At 38.5% G+C, this 14,945-nt stretch overlaps 1 protein-coding gene across 1 annotated transcript; it reads left to right on the top strand.

Annotated features, from left to right (window-relative positions):
- The first annotated feature begins 627 nt into the window (after positions 1-627).
- On the top strand, positions 628-11,313 carry caly (calcyon neuron-specific vesicular protein). Its single transcript, XM_036557775.1, has 5 exons — positions 628-745; positions 3,556-3,686; positions 6,345-6,464; positions 6,753-6,866; positions 8,947-11,313. The coding sequence occupies exons 2-5, from the start codon at positions 3,558-3,560 to the stop codon at positions 9,148-9,150; spliced, it is 567 nt and encodes a 188-aa protein (XP_036413668.1). The 5' UTR covers positions 628-745; positions 3,556-3,557; the 3' UTR covers positions 9,151-11,313.
- The last annotated feature ends 3,632 nt before the right edge of the window (positions 11,314-14,945 follow it).

Below are 14,945 nucleotides of genomic sequence, written 5' to 3'. Positions count from 1 at the left end.
GGTCTGAGTCTGTACTTTTCTTTTCCATTAACTATTTTACATCTCAGCGACTGAATTATGCATAAATGTTGTAATTTTGGAATTCACCTTTAAGCAGCCCATTAGTGAGGTCAGTTACCAGTGACCTTTGCCAGTTATCTCGTTTAAAGGCTGTGGGTTTTCTTTTAATGTAAAAAGAAGATGCAAGCAACTTCATTTAGGCACTGATGAGCGTCACCAGCAGCCTGATATTCAACAACTGTCATTACTTTTTCAGTGCAATATTACCAAAAAAAAATAAATAAATAAATAATAATAAAAAAGCATCCTTCCATCTTCCCTCTCTCTATACGTATTGTTATTGCCAAGTGCTTTAATGTAGGATGATTAGAATTGCGCTTTGCAACAGAAAAGTCATAAAACTACTTTTTAAATGATACTAACAGAATTGTAATTCCACTGTAATAGCCACCGCCAACATTTCTCGAGCGCTTTTTTTTCGCACCCGTATTCAGACCAAACCCTTCTCTCATTGGGCGGTCTACTCGTGTATGCGATCTATGAGCCAATCCTGGCGCGGGATGCGAAACGCCACGAGCCAATCGCATCGCGGGAAGGCGGGATTTGTACGAATAAAGGGTGGGTAAATCCGGCATTGCCAGGGTAACCGCTGCTCGTTCAGCTGCACTGTTTTTTTTTCTCTACCTCTTTTCTCCAGAGATTTTCCGCAGGCAGCAACCGCAACGGTTATCGACACAGAAAAACGGTGAGCCATTTTTCTGTCATTTATATAGACATCCTTTTAGATTTGAGGTCATTCTGGCTCGAAACGCGATGCTTTCGGTTACAAAGCTAGATGCTAGCTGTCGTTCTGTGGGCAGCTAATGTTAAAATATTTTGTTGTGGTTGTGCTGATTGTTTAAACCGAGCTCCTCAGCACCTCCTTGTACAAACAGGCATAACGTTATGGTGGTCAGTCAGCCTACTGAACAGAATATAGACTAAAACTGTAATAAATGTGGGGTTTCTAGTGTGTAACGCATATCTATTAGCCCGTATTAGCAAAAATGAACATCTGTTTTGGGGGTAACTGTCCTTTGTGAGACCGTTCAGCCCGTTTTATACACCTACAGCGGCGTTAAAACCTTTCAAACCGTCGAAACGCGTTTTACGCCGTTGCGGTAACGCTAACGCTGAATGGCGCTGCAACGTATAGCAGATATGCTCTGAATTTGCTAATGCCTTCTGCCTCTTTTCATTTCTCCACATTTTGCTTTGTGCTTGGCCTTATTTTGACAAAAAAAAAACAGCACCACAAAAACCTAAGAAGTAAAACTAGTACTTGTCCTCGAGAGGAATAAGATTGTTCTCACAGGCCTTGTGAATACTAGGAGCACATTTCCTACTTAAAGATTCAGACAGTGTTTTTAGGCGTGTGCATGTCAATTTGTTATCGTACGTGTGTTTTACATGTCATTTTTGGGTCTGTGCGTTAATTTGGACATTACTTTCTCGTCTATATGTGTGTAATATCTGTACAGTTTTAACATGAATATGACATGATCTCAATATATATTTCATAAGGAAAAAAATGCAGTTGTTCCAACTGTTCTGGCCTCTTTTTCCATCACCAATTGGATCAGAGGTAGACAGATAGATATAGAGTGTAAAAGTAGACTGTATTTGTTGTCCTGGGCTCCAGATCAGTTAATGGATATGACTCCATTTTATTCTATGAGTGAATGTGAGTATGTGTGAATACGTGCTTTGCACTGACTCATAATGATGTGGGTTGAGATTCGGCAACAACATGTGCACACAGGTCCTCTTCCAAGAAATATAGCATATACACTCATTTATTCTGACATAAGAGATTGAATTTAAACCTCTGATTTGTTCAGCTAGGAAATCGCCACGCGTAGGTGAAAGTAAGATGCACAACAAAAATGATGACAAATGCAGTAGCAATCTGTATGTGTATGTGAGAGAGAGAGAGAGCGGGAGAGATAACCTCATTACAAATGAAGGATGCGCACCGATGTTGAGTAATTTGCTAGTAGTCTGACCCTGGCATAGGATGCATTATAAATAATGAACAGATAATAAACTGGCTTCAGTATTTCTTTGTAAAGTTTTCCATTTCATTACAAATTATATTGCTCTGACCACTTCATAATGTCTCTATAACAACCTGCATTTAAGGGTGTTTCCAGATATAGTTCTTTTTAAAAGAAACAAACTGTTCAAGTGAACCTGAAAGAAACCAGCTGCAAATGCCCTCAGTGCTTTAGTGTCCATAATGTAAGGGGACTCAATCCTTTTTCTGGTTCTCTTTAGACGACTTTTTGTTCACACCACCAAACTCTTTCATATCTCATACCCCATCTGGGTAACGTTGTATTATGGGTAGTACTGGACAGGTTAATCATATAACTGACCTGATAGGCTGAGCCATGTTCTTATTCATGACCAAAATACTCTAATTGCGCCAAGCTACTAAAAACCACTAAACGGTCACAGTAACAATGTTCAAGGAATCATTTTTGATCAAAATTTTTTTATTGGGCATTATACGTAATATTGTTTTTACTATATACTATACATATATTTTTATGTGTGTTTTCTGTTGCTGTTTTACATAAGCAGTAAGCCACTGGGGGTTGTGCATTACAATGTTTTCACCACATTGTGCCTAACGTCAACTTTTGTGGCTTATTGCTTTAATACGCCAGTGCCGCCGCCTCTTTACAAAATCGGACAAATCGATGGGCAGTCACTCTCCTGAGGAGTTTGGATGTGCCCTCTAAGTACTGGAAGGCTGTGTATCTACGCTGAGCCTTGATGTTCCTTAAAAATAAAGCAAAACGCAAATTGGACTGGGGTTGTTGTCTTTTTACAATGCGAAATCCATCGGACCACAAAACAAACCACAAGCGAACCATACTGAGACCAACTTGGGAGGTGGGCTGAGTTTGTTTTGTTTGTGGGTCCATTTGGACATCTGAGATGTTTTATGGACTGATGGGTGTAAATCTGTAATTGGGATTACTGGGATCATGAGAAAAGGAAATGTAACCAGCTTCTTCTAAACCTTGGCCGTGTGGAAAAACCATCCTGCAGATTTCTTTGAAAAACTGAAAACAAGTTTCCCAAAAAGAATGAAAGCTGTAATAAAGGCAAATAGTGGAAAGGCTGATAATTGAAAAGTATATTTTATTTAGTAATTGAGGCTTCTGTGTGGTTTTCTGTCAAATATATATTTTCCAGGTTTTTTCCCTGACACTGGAATATGAATAACTTGTACGTAATGGCTGTTCTGACTGGAAACGAAAACAATGAAGAGTGGTTAAATCTTAGGGACCACAAAGCGAACCACTAACAAACCGTACTGACTACTGAGACTACCTTGGGACCTTCTGTTTATTGGTGGGTCTGTTTAGAGGGTTCTGAGTTTGTTTGACGTGTTCACATATGCAAAGAAAACCATGACTAAGCGGCCTGAGACCACTTGAAATGGCGAAACAGTCTGAAAATGCCATAAAACTGTTTAAGTCTGTGTCTCTCTGTGTCTCTCAGACATGGTTAAGCTGGGCAGTACTCTTGGAGAGAAGGTGGAGAGGGAGCCATCACTGGAGGATGGCTTTGACAACATTCCTCTGATCACGCCTCTGGAGGTTAACCAGCTACAGAAGCCCTTTCCAGACAAGGTAACCAATTCTGCATTACAGCCTGCACCACTGTTTATCTGCAATACATGAGAATTATACTTAATTTTCTACATAATTATAGACAGAGCTTTCTTATAGTTGTTATAATATAGGTAAGAGCATCAAAGGCATCTACCATGGAATGGACACTGGGACTGTCACTAGCATAGCTGTGAATAAAATTTTAGCTATATACAGAAATGAACAGTTAATTGACTGACTGACTGAAACTCCATTTCTAAAACACGATTGGTTGAGCCACGCTTGAAGCATTCTAATATATTCAGTATACACACAACAACACATCAAGCAAATTCTGCATCAATGCAGCAAATGATTAAAAAAAAAAAAAGATATATAAAATATAAATAATATATAAAATATAAATATAAAATCTGTGATCAGTGATTAAATACATTGCATAGCAGAAGAACTGTGTTTTTAATTATAGTAAATTAATTAGTTATTCATGCAGTACAGTGCGGAATTATTAAAACAACATTGTGTATTGTGCTATAATGATATAACACAATAACAAAATAATGTTTGATCATTAATGAAATACGTTGCATAGTACATTTGTCACAATTTACAAAAGGAAAATGCCACAAGTAGCCATTTGTTACACTGATTTTACTCTGCTGTCTAACCATGATAAAACCGTATTTAAAGCTTATTGTAACAATCTGAAAAGTGTTCAACCATTTTGTTATACTTAATAACCACACATTTATGCACACATATCGTTCTGTACACACACACACACTTTTGATTTGCTTTCCTTGTTTTCAACAAAACTAGTTACTCCAAATGACATCATGCCTGTGATGATCTACAGCTGTGATGTTATTTACGATAACACACTCCCTCGTGTTCTGTTGTTTAAACAATCATTGTGACTACGTTTGATGCAGTCTTCTGCTTAATGTCTCATGAGGACTGAGACTAATTCTCTCAAATACGCAAACATGGACACCCACTCGCGCATATACACGCAGATGGCATGAGAACTCTCCCTACGCAGCAGGAGTGCAGGACAGAATCAGAGTGTTGTGTTTCATAGTCAAATGACTCATCTTTTAGTGACAGTGATGGCCAAAATTACATAGCATTACAAGATCTGTGTGTTTTTTCATGTGTATATGTGTGTGTGGACACCCGTGGGTGTGCTCAACAGCAAGAAACATTAGTTAACAACTAATTGGTGTTATTTGTTATTCCTTAGCTAAATATATTATTTCTTAGCCAATATATATTACTTATAAAAAGAACTGGAATTGAGTCAGTCAGTCTATCAGTGAGTTCATGAAGATGAACAATAAGTGTCATCCATGGTTTTAATTTGGTTTGTTTTGTATGCCTGCACTGGATTATGAATCTGTTTGAGAATCTTCGGGTACAGTTGCACAAAACAGGTCATTCCCACAGCAGGATGCTTATGAGGCAGTTGTACATAACCAAAGCAAAAATGTAAGCTTTAACGTGAAGTCTTCTTTTAAAGGTACAGAGAGTTAGATGTATTTGATCAAAATCATTTAGGTTTGTTACATGACAGTCAGTGGCCTCTGGAGCCCCACTGGTGACATCCTGTATAAATAAAAATAATGCATGGCCACGACTTAGTAAGGCATGCGAACAATATAATAAAGTTGTGGCCACAACTTAGTAAGGCATAGGAATGAGATTCTAATGCGTGGCCACAAATGAGTAAGACGTGATCCAGTTCCCATGCCTTATTAAGGCATGGCCACGACTTAATTATCTGATTCCCATGCCTTACCAAGTTGTTGCCACGCATACGGATCTTGTTTTCTAGCGTTAACAAGGCATGGCCGCACATAATTTTTATTTATATGGAATGTCACCAGCAGGGCTCCGTAGTGGCCCATATTTAGCTTATATGGTTGCTTCTTACACAGCATTTCATAATCCCCCTAATTCTATGTCAACTTTGTAGAAATGTTAAAACACAAAGGCCCATGCACTCTTAAAAATAAAGGTGTCAAATGGGTCTTTAGAGAGATGCCATAGAAGAACAACTTTTGGTTCCCTGAAGAGCCTTTCAATAAATCGTTCCTTTAAAGAACCACTTTTATAAATGAGATGTGAGTGTGAAGAACCTTGTTAATGTTTGAAGAACTCCCACATAAATGTTAAGGTTCCATAAAAATGATTTTTTTTTTTCTGGAATTGCATGTCCAAGCCACAAACCACTTAGAAACCTTCAATTTTAAGAGTGTAGTTGTTGTAAGTAGGGATGCACCCATAGAGGAATTCTGGGCTGATGCCGATACCAGATATTTACATATGTTCAAATGTTATTACAGAAAAGTTTATAAAATGTAGAAATTATGACTAAATCTATCTGGATGAACAATGCAGAGAAATATACCCCTTGTTTGTATGGACTAAACAATGCAGTAAAATTAATAAAATGGAGACATTTTAACAAACTAGCCTAACTGATCGGCTCTTCAAGACATCAGTTGGAAATATCGGTCAAATCTAAACATCTGTCTGGTGCCAATAAACTTTTTTAAGCACTTATCTGTTGAGACCGATTTGTGCATCCCTGGTTGTACTGGCACCTATGCACTGTTTTGGGAGCTTTCTGTACATCTTAAAGCTTGTGTCATACTGTTCACTTCATTTTTATAGGTCATTGTCAAAACAACAACTGAGTATCAGCTGCAACAGAAGAAAAAGAAGAAGCTGTACGTGCCAAGCATTAAGAAGCTGAACATAAACCTTTATGGGGAAGTGTCGGAGAAGGTCAAGGTAAACCACTCTATGTTACTGCTCTGATACGCCAGCCTTGAAACTACATGACAGTCATTTTACAGTAGAGGAATGGGTTATTGCTGAAACATCTGCTTGTCTCTTTTGGTGGCAAGAATAAATAGACAGTTTGTTGCTGTTTAAAACTGTGTGCATTAAATAAATTCCATGTGCATGTGCTTAGTGAATATTTGTATGATGAGTTTTGTGTGTTAGTCAGCAAATAGTAGACTTGGGTTTATGTGACTTTGTACACTTATGGATGTTTTGTGCATATGTGTATTCCAGCTCACAGGACTCATTCTTATCACCTTGGCTTTCCTTGCATGTCTCCTGCTGCTGGTTATGTATAAAGCTCTTTGGTATGACCAGCTAAGCTGCCCCGAGGGTTTCGTCCTGAAGGTAATTTACACGGTGTATACATTATAGTTATGTGCCAAATCATTCTCATCTCCCTTTTAGTTTGCATAATAAGGTAATACTTACCCCAAAAATGTTAGCATTCCTAACAATGAATAGAAGTTAAAAGGAGAAATCAGCATTATGCAAAGTTAGTTAGTCACATTAACATTTGCTGGGTAAAATATTTGCCTTAAACAGTCAGAGATTTGTGAATATAGGTCAGCTGCACACTTGGAAGTGCTTACAGCTAAAGACCCATTTAACTGGATTACTGTTGAGTTGTTCAACTGCAGTATAGGCTAAATGCTGTCCTCAAAGTAGGTGTCATCCATGGTGGCATATGTCAAAACTTGCCAGCAATTACCAGCAAGTGTTCTTGCAGCATGATTTTAGCTCAACAAATTCAAGACAGTCGCTCCTGTTTTCCATTCTAATCATCTTTGAGCGACAGCAGAGCATTCATGCATGCAAATGTAGCCTCTGAAACTGCAGCATTAGCTCACGGCTATCTTGGAGCTGCGGTTTCTGGGCTAGCCAGACAGCAACAGGGCATTCTCCTTCAGCTATGCGAGTTAGAATGTCTTTAATTAATCTTAGCTGTGACTAAACTGTGATTAAGGCCTGCAGGGGTTTCCGCCTCAGTCCCTTTGATGTTGACGCCACGGCTGCCATTAGCGCGCTACGCTAACGTAGCGTTGCTGACTTGAAAAGCAGTCAAATTGCCTCTCATTAAGAAGGAATGAGCTCCGTCAAGGCCGAGGCTCGTTGACATCCTTATGACTGACGGCTTTCAGTTAGAGGAGCGCTGGGGATCCTCTGCTCTGGTTTCACTCTCCTTCAGGGCGTCCAACTGTGATCGTCCACTGCTCAACTGTCACTTCAACCTCAGCCTCTAAAAGCGCTCTGACAAATAGGAGTGCCTTTCGTGCCCCCCCCTCTTCTCAAGGCTCCCAGACGTCTCCAGGCGCACAATGTGAATGTATTCATATTAATGCAGGTAGAGAATCTGTTGGTTAAAGATGAGATGCCGTCCTTGATCATGCAGCAAAAGAATGCTGTCAAAATCAAAGGGAGGTGGTTGTCGCTGAGTGTTTTTTACTCAGCATTACTTCAGAGCTTTGTAGTTTTTATATTTTATGATTTTTTGTTCTTTTTGCCTTGGCTTTTCTTTTAAAGCAGTTTAACCCTAGTCTATAACGTGCTAATATGTGTGCTGTTGCACAAACCAGTTCCAAAAACTCGTCTGAGGTTGGTTAATTTATTAGAGTCCTCATTTGCATATTGTTGCATCAGTATTGCAAAGGCTATCATGATAAATGTTAGCACATATTGTGCAGGCCTACAATTTGTACTTGTTTCACTATACATATATAGATCTTTTTCAGATCTGAAGCAAGAGTGAAGCTTGATTTTCTCCTCTCGCTCAAAGATGAAAGATTTAAGTTCTGTTTATCTGATGACAGTTTTGGTGGTCTACCAGGTCTTCCATGGTTGTAGCAGTGCCATTTTTTGTGTATCTTTTAATATTTTTTTTAACTCCAGTTTTGGAAACTCCTGTTTTTTTCCCCCAGGTATTTTCATCAGACTTTCCCCTTCCTATGCAAGTGGATTATCTTATATCTAATCTCCTATAGCTTCTATAGCATTGTTGGATGCACATTAGAAAGACGTTTGCAAGGCAGCTGAGGTGTGTCTTGATAGGTGCTTGTGTGAATGTTAACATGCCTTTGAAGGGGAACATAATGTTAGTGACTCTTTGATACAGGTTTTGTAGGGAGGACGCAGCTGTAACTTCTTGGTTTTATGCTTAAAAGATGGAAGAGTTAAAGTGGTACAAAAGCAAAGAATGGATGAATTTAATACTAATAAATTTACACATATACTAATTGTTGGAGGCTTTTGTATAGTTTTCTGTCATATGCCTTTTTTCTCTGAACCCTAAAAATGAATGACTTAACAGTCGTTTTGACTAAGAATTAAATAAATGAAAGGGTGGTTTCTGACTATTACAGAATATTGTGTGCATATTTGATCCTTGTATGTTGAAGAATCAATATGTTCTCTCTTTCTCTAAACCTAGCATAAACACTGTACCCCCGCTGCTCTGGAGATGTACTACCCGGAGCAAGAATCCGGCTCGAGGGGCAGCCTGTACACCGCCATCAGCCACCTCAACCAGGCCAAAAAAGCTCTTCCTGAGCTCTCCTCTCCATGGCTTCCTGTTATCAATGCCCTAAAGGAGGCCCAGAAGGCCAAAGAGGAGGCGGCGCACTCCCAACAGTGAGGGCTGGGGAGAGGGGATGTTCGGATTTGACAGAGAAGGAAAGAAGGAAAAGGTGTGGATAGATTGGACCCTGGAAGAGGTTATGTAGGGTCATGTGATATGCTGGCTGTGTTTGTGTTTGTTGTTTGAGAGTGATCATATTAGCATTTTGAGATTGTGAATGATAAAGAGTGAGACAGAGTGTCTGTGTATGTGTATGTGTGTGTGAATATAAAAGCTGGTATTGATGTTGAAAGCATCCAAACAAGATGTTTGTCTTTGAAGTGCTAAGTTTGGAGCTGTGAAGCTGCGAAACCTGTTTAAATCAGTAGCTCTCCATTGGAATCTACCTTACTTGTACTTGATACAAAAACACTTTCAGCTCTTTAGAAACCTTCTCAGTGTACAAAATCAAATGTGGATTTTCACATCCTGTTCTTAAAGGGGAATTCCTCTGATTTTTCAAAATTCTTGCATAATTGAATGTTTGAGATGTAATCAAAGTCAGATTGGTTTGATGTGAAATGGTTCATTGTAGAGAAACTTACTGACTTGTATTTCATCACAGTGGTGGTGACAGAAACCAGGGGTCACAGTGTCTACAACACATACATTGGCATTTTGTTTATTAACCAAAACGACTTGTAAACCTACACGTCTTCTGAGTTTTAGATGTAATGCTGTCAATGGTGAAATAGTTACAAATCTGAAAAAATAGGTTTTCATTGGGGGCTATATTGTCTTAGAACGCCTCACATGTATACACCACTATAAATGCATTTAAAAAAATTGTTTTAGGCCAAAACCGAAATCTCAAAACTATCATAAAACAATGTCCCAGGCATCAATGAGGCAGCACATTCGTAAAAAGTTTATGTAGTAACTTTCTCTGAGGTAGGCTTTAGAAGCATTAAACCCTTTGTACGTCTGGTTCCCATCATCACCACTGTGAAGAATTCTGACTCAGTAAGTTTCACATCAAACACTCTAAATGACTTTGCTTACATCTTAACCATTTCATTAAAGAAAAATTTTGAAGAATCAGTGCAATTCCCCTTTAAGCCAACTTTAGGCCCACAGCACTGTTCTTATTGTGGTAGCTTCATTTGTTTTCTTCAGTGTTCGTGCTTTGTCATTCCGTATATGGTCCTTTAGGGACTCTCTCTTAGTTTAATGTGAACGTAACTTAGCTTAGTGGAACAAACTGTGCATGGCCTGTAAAATGTGCTCTGGAGAACTGCGGTGCAAAACGTAAAAAGAGCACTCTTCTGACAACAATGAAAACAAACTAGTTTCTCAGACCAATTACATCTAAATATGTATCATAATCTGAACATGTGATATAACCTATTCTTCTCAGAAATGCATTTTGCTAAAACACACAACCTTTTACCACAACATAACTGTGAGAGATCACAGTTTGCTTTGTGCATAGACATACTTTGTTTTACGCACACATATTGTAGTCATGCTGACGTTTCAGTGTTGAAACTAATGTAAAACCATTTGCTGTTCACATGGCCATGTAAATAGAACAGTGCAAATGCTGAATGTAATGTGAAATACAAGTGAACAGGATTTTGATATATATTTAGATCTTATGTACCGTGACTTTTTTTTGTTTTTGTTTGTTTGAGTTTGTATAGACGTTCACATGAAACACAAACCACCAGCAACCGTAAAAGTATTAAACACATCCTGACAGAATGTTTTAATGAAAATAAATTCCCAGTTTAGTTGAATGACCTGTAAACTCTGAGTGTGTGTATTCTAAAGAATGTTATTATGAATGTGCTAATTTATATTCACTGATAACCATCTTTTACCATTTTCCCCTCTACTTGCTTTTGATTGTACTATACGGTCGTATATTTTATCTTTAAAACGTCATTTGATTTATTTATTGCTTTTTATGTACAGGCTTTAGGCATTTATTATAACTGATTATTTGTATTACGTTTTGATATTTATTTGATATTCAACTCAGAAGCTCATTTTTTAATTTATTTTTGTATATTTTGTGAAGATTTTTACTGGAAACAGGAAGGTTAGTGTTAAGATTATTTTAAGAAGCAGCTCCTGATGTTAATCATCCTACACTATGAAGTCATGTCTGTGTGTGGCAAACTACTGTTACTCATCAGCTTCATCTTTCAGAAATAAAGATTCCAGTATTCAGCTCTATTTGCTTTCTCTTGACTTATTAGCATGCAGTATCCGCCAACACTGTTAAACTGGAGCTGTCACGTAGCGCTGGACAAGATTGATCAAACTTCTCAAGTCTTATATTTAGTTAGTTAATATGGATTTCTGGGCCGATAGCAATATCTGAAATTCTTCAGGTACAGTCACTGCCTATCTCTCGAATGAATTAGCATGAAAGAGCACAGCCACAAATGCAGTAAAATGAATAAAATGCAGACATTTAGCAGTCTAGCGTCAGCAATTATTGGATCATCCAATATTCAAATCTAAACATCATAAACACTAGACTGCTAAATGTCTACATTTTATTCATTTCTCTTTAATGCTAATTCATTAGAGAGAGGGAGGCAGTGACTGATGTGTACCTGAACAATATCAGATATTGGCACTGGCCCAGAATTCCCATATTAATTAACTAAATATAAAACATCACATCTGCAGAGATATTTTTCCAAACCTCCAAGTTCAGTCTTAGAAGTTGGTTGCATTTTCTGCTTCTCACAATTCAAGTAATCCCAATTACATATTTAGACTCACCAGCACATAAAACCTTACTCCACATCTCAGTTGCCCCGCTTCAGTGTTCTACTACAAACTTTCTTTTTTTGTCCACTTCCTTTTCTCAGTAATGGCTGCTTGACAGCTACACATTCTTTCAGACTCAGTGTTGAGTTCTCACAGTGGAAGGATGGACAGAATCACCTGTGGATTTTTTCAGACCTGAATCATGAGTGAAGGTTTATTTTCTCCTCTCTCTCAAAGATGAAAGCTTTAAGCACTGTTTATCTGATAGGGAAGTTTTGGTGGTCTATCAGGTCTTACACACATTTTCTTTGTATCTGTTAATATACATATATTTTTAACTCCAGTTTTAGAAACTCCTTTTTTTCTCTTGTTTTGCTTTGACTGTCCCCTTTTTTATGCAAACGAGTTATATTATTTCTAATCTAATGAGAAATCTTCAGACATATGAAGAACATCCTTAATGGCCATGTAGACTGGAATTTATATAAATGAAGGGTGGTCTCTGACTTTTGCACAGTACCGTGTATTTACATACAAACATGCACAATATACGATGCATGAACAACAGTGTACCGAATACAAAGGGTTTAAAACTGATGAAGAGGATGCATGTGTGAGCAAGAATGCAAGAATGCATGTTGAGTGCGAGTGAGTGTGTTTGGCGAGCCTGCTGTGCGTCTGTCTGCATCTCATTTACACTCCCACATTTTTCACACCGCCACCTTGCACTCTCTGCTCCGTAATGAAATCAACATTTTCATCTCTCTCTTTCTCTCTTGCTTTCTCTCTGAGTGACAGACCCTAAAAAGCCATTTGCCCAGGGCATGGAACCAAATAAAGTGTTAAAAAGTATTTATGAGGGTATTTACTGGGCCCGGGCCTGGTCAAGGCACAGTGATCGTTGCCAGGAGAGAGAGGGCGCTCACGCTGGAGAATGTGTAATGTGTGTAACGTGAGTGTCTGTGTGTGTGGAGGGAGAGAGAGAGAGATTTAGGAGAAACTTATTAAATGTGTCAGGGGTTTATTTTGCAGTCAGGCCTGTTCTGACGGCGCTGGTTTACAGCAGAATCAGGGTTACGGTGTAAAGCAGTGGTTTGTCTTTCATTTGATTGGACCATTTGGGCCTCCAGCTTTGTTCACCTGAAGGCAGAACAGAGATTAAAAATCAGCAAGTAGCTCATAAAAAATGAACCGAGTAACATATTTCATGTTTTTGAGAGAAGAAAGTGGAGTAATGAGCCAGTGGCTCCTTGAAGTGACAGCCCTGCACTTGTGCGTTCGCACTTGAGGTGTAAAAATGTATGTATGATCTCAAGGTGACAATTCAACAGAATCAGCTTTGGAAATTTTAGAACTGATTATGATCAATGAACGGCCAGATATTTTGTCAGATGTTTGCTTTCAATGCAGTATGTTGATGTAATTGTGCAATCGTCCTTTTGAAACATGCTCCTGAACACCACTACTTTTAGCTGCATGCTTTTTTACTTGGCTTATCTAGCTGAGTTGTCTATTGCCTACAATTAAAAAACATTCTTTAACTTGAATGATAAACCCACCAATTCCAACAGGAGCTGCTGTTTATTGGAAATGAAATAAAGTTGGTTTTATATCACTGCTGTTGGAACAAAACCTTGTGTCTCCAAAAAAGCAACTTTACAGGACAAGAAAAAATATTCTCAAACTTAAATGGAAGTAAATGGAGAAATCATTTTTTCCCCAAGTAATTTTGGACCGTTTCTCTTGGTCTGTTCATCATGGAATTTTGACACAAAATAAAGGGCTTTTTTCAAATTATGTCAAAAAATGAAAAACTGGAGATTTTGTCCTGACAGCAGCGATATGTTATAATAGTGTGAAAAAACAACAATTTTAATACAAGTGTAAGTGTTTTCTGTTTTGTGGGAACATTTTGAAGTGCCTTATTATAGGTTACTTATGTTTTTATTGACTTGCACAATTGCAGCTTTTACGTCTTACACTACAAGAGCAAAAAGATTTCTGTTAATGTTTTTATCTTTTCATCTTTACATGATAGAGATGGCACGACACCACTATTCACACTGACACCAGTATTCTAAAACAGTCATTTTTAATTGATGCACATGTCTTTGGATGATCATCTAAAAGTTTTGTTACAAGGTTGGATTGGACCCATTCTTTCTTTCCCTCCAATATACCCAATCCAACAGTCTCTACTGATATTCCTTGCATATCAATAGCTTTACAATGTTGTGTGCATGCATATGTGAGCATAAGATTTAAACATGGAAAAAAGCAAACATAGCACAGCCAGGTTGCTGAGTTTGGAAGTGGACTGTGTGAGGAATGAGTTAAATGAAAGCGAGCAGAGAGATTGACGGAGAGAGAGAGGGAGAAAGGAAGAGGGCTGAGGGGCTGAATGGAAAATGAAAGAGAGGAAGAAAGAGGCTGAAATATAGGATCCAGACAGGATGATTAAACTGCAGTGGGGGAGCTTGATGAGACAGTGGCGTGCCGAGTGGGCCGGGGTCAAGCCCGTGGGCTGTGTGTGTGTGTCTCTGTAGGATCTCCCCAGCTCTGGCGCCAGAAGAGAATGCCACGAACACAGCAGACACCCTGAACATACATACACACACATTCACACTATCTCTCTCATTCTCACACAAACAGGCAGATGACAGCAGAACATGTCCCCACCCACCCCCAACCTACAGCGTAATTATCTCAGCTCTGCAATACAGTCGCTCATCATCACACCATTACTGTCACACACCACACACTCACTCTCAGCTCTCACACACACACCAGAACACACTCAGCGAAACAACCTCAGACTCAGACTCTGTTCCCTGTTGAAACACAAAAACAGCAGCGCCACCTGGAGGACATCTGCAGTAGTTGTTGATAAAGCTCAGTAATGCAGCTGCCACTGATTTTACAACAGAAACTCAATTAACCCTCTGACATTAGTTTAGAGAGGGTTAAGTTTGTTTTGAATGTTTTAAAATTAAATGTATCTGCATTGTGCTTTTCACAACAGAAATTTGTTAAGGATCAGTAGTGTTTTTTTTGTTTATTTTGAACTGTTTTAAATGAAAAATCTA

The sequence above is a fragment of the Colossoma macropomum genome, unplaced genomic scaffold, assembly GCF_904425465.1.
Source record: "Colossoma macropomum unplaced genomic scaffold, Colossoma_macropomum, whole genome shotgun sequence".
NCBI lineage: Eukaryota > Metazoa > Chordata > Actinopteri > Characiformes > Serrasalmidae > Colossoma > Colossoma macropomum.
The sequence above is the reverse complement of the archived record's forward strand: the minus strand, read 5'-3'. Positions and strand labels throughout refer to the sequence as shown.

Bases quoted from the DNA above. Each gene is read 5' to 3' on its own strand.
- caly (XM_036557775.1), top strand. From the start codon at position 3,558: ATGGTTAAGCTGGGCAGTACTCTTGGAGAGAAGGTGGAGAGGGAGCCA. The intron at 3,687-6,344 runs GTAACCAATTCT...TCATTTTTATAG, and splicing joins AGAAGCCCTTTCCAGACAAG to GTCATTGTCAAAACAACAAC. The intron at 6,867-8,946 runs GTAATTTACACG...CTCTAAACCTAG, and splicing joins CCGAGGGTTTCGTCCTGAAG to CATAAACACTGTACCCCCGC.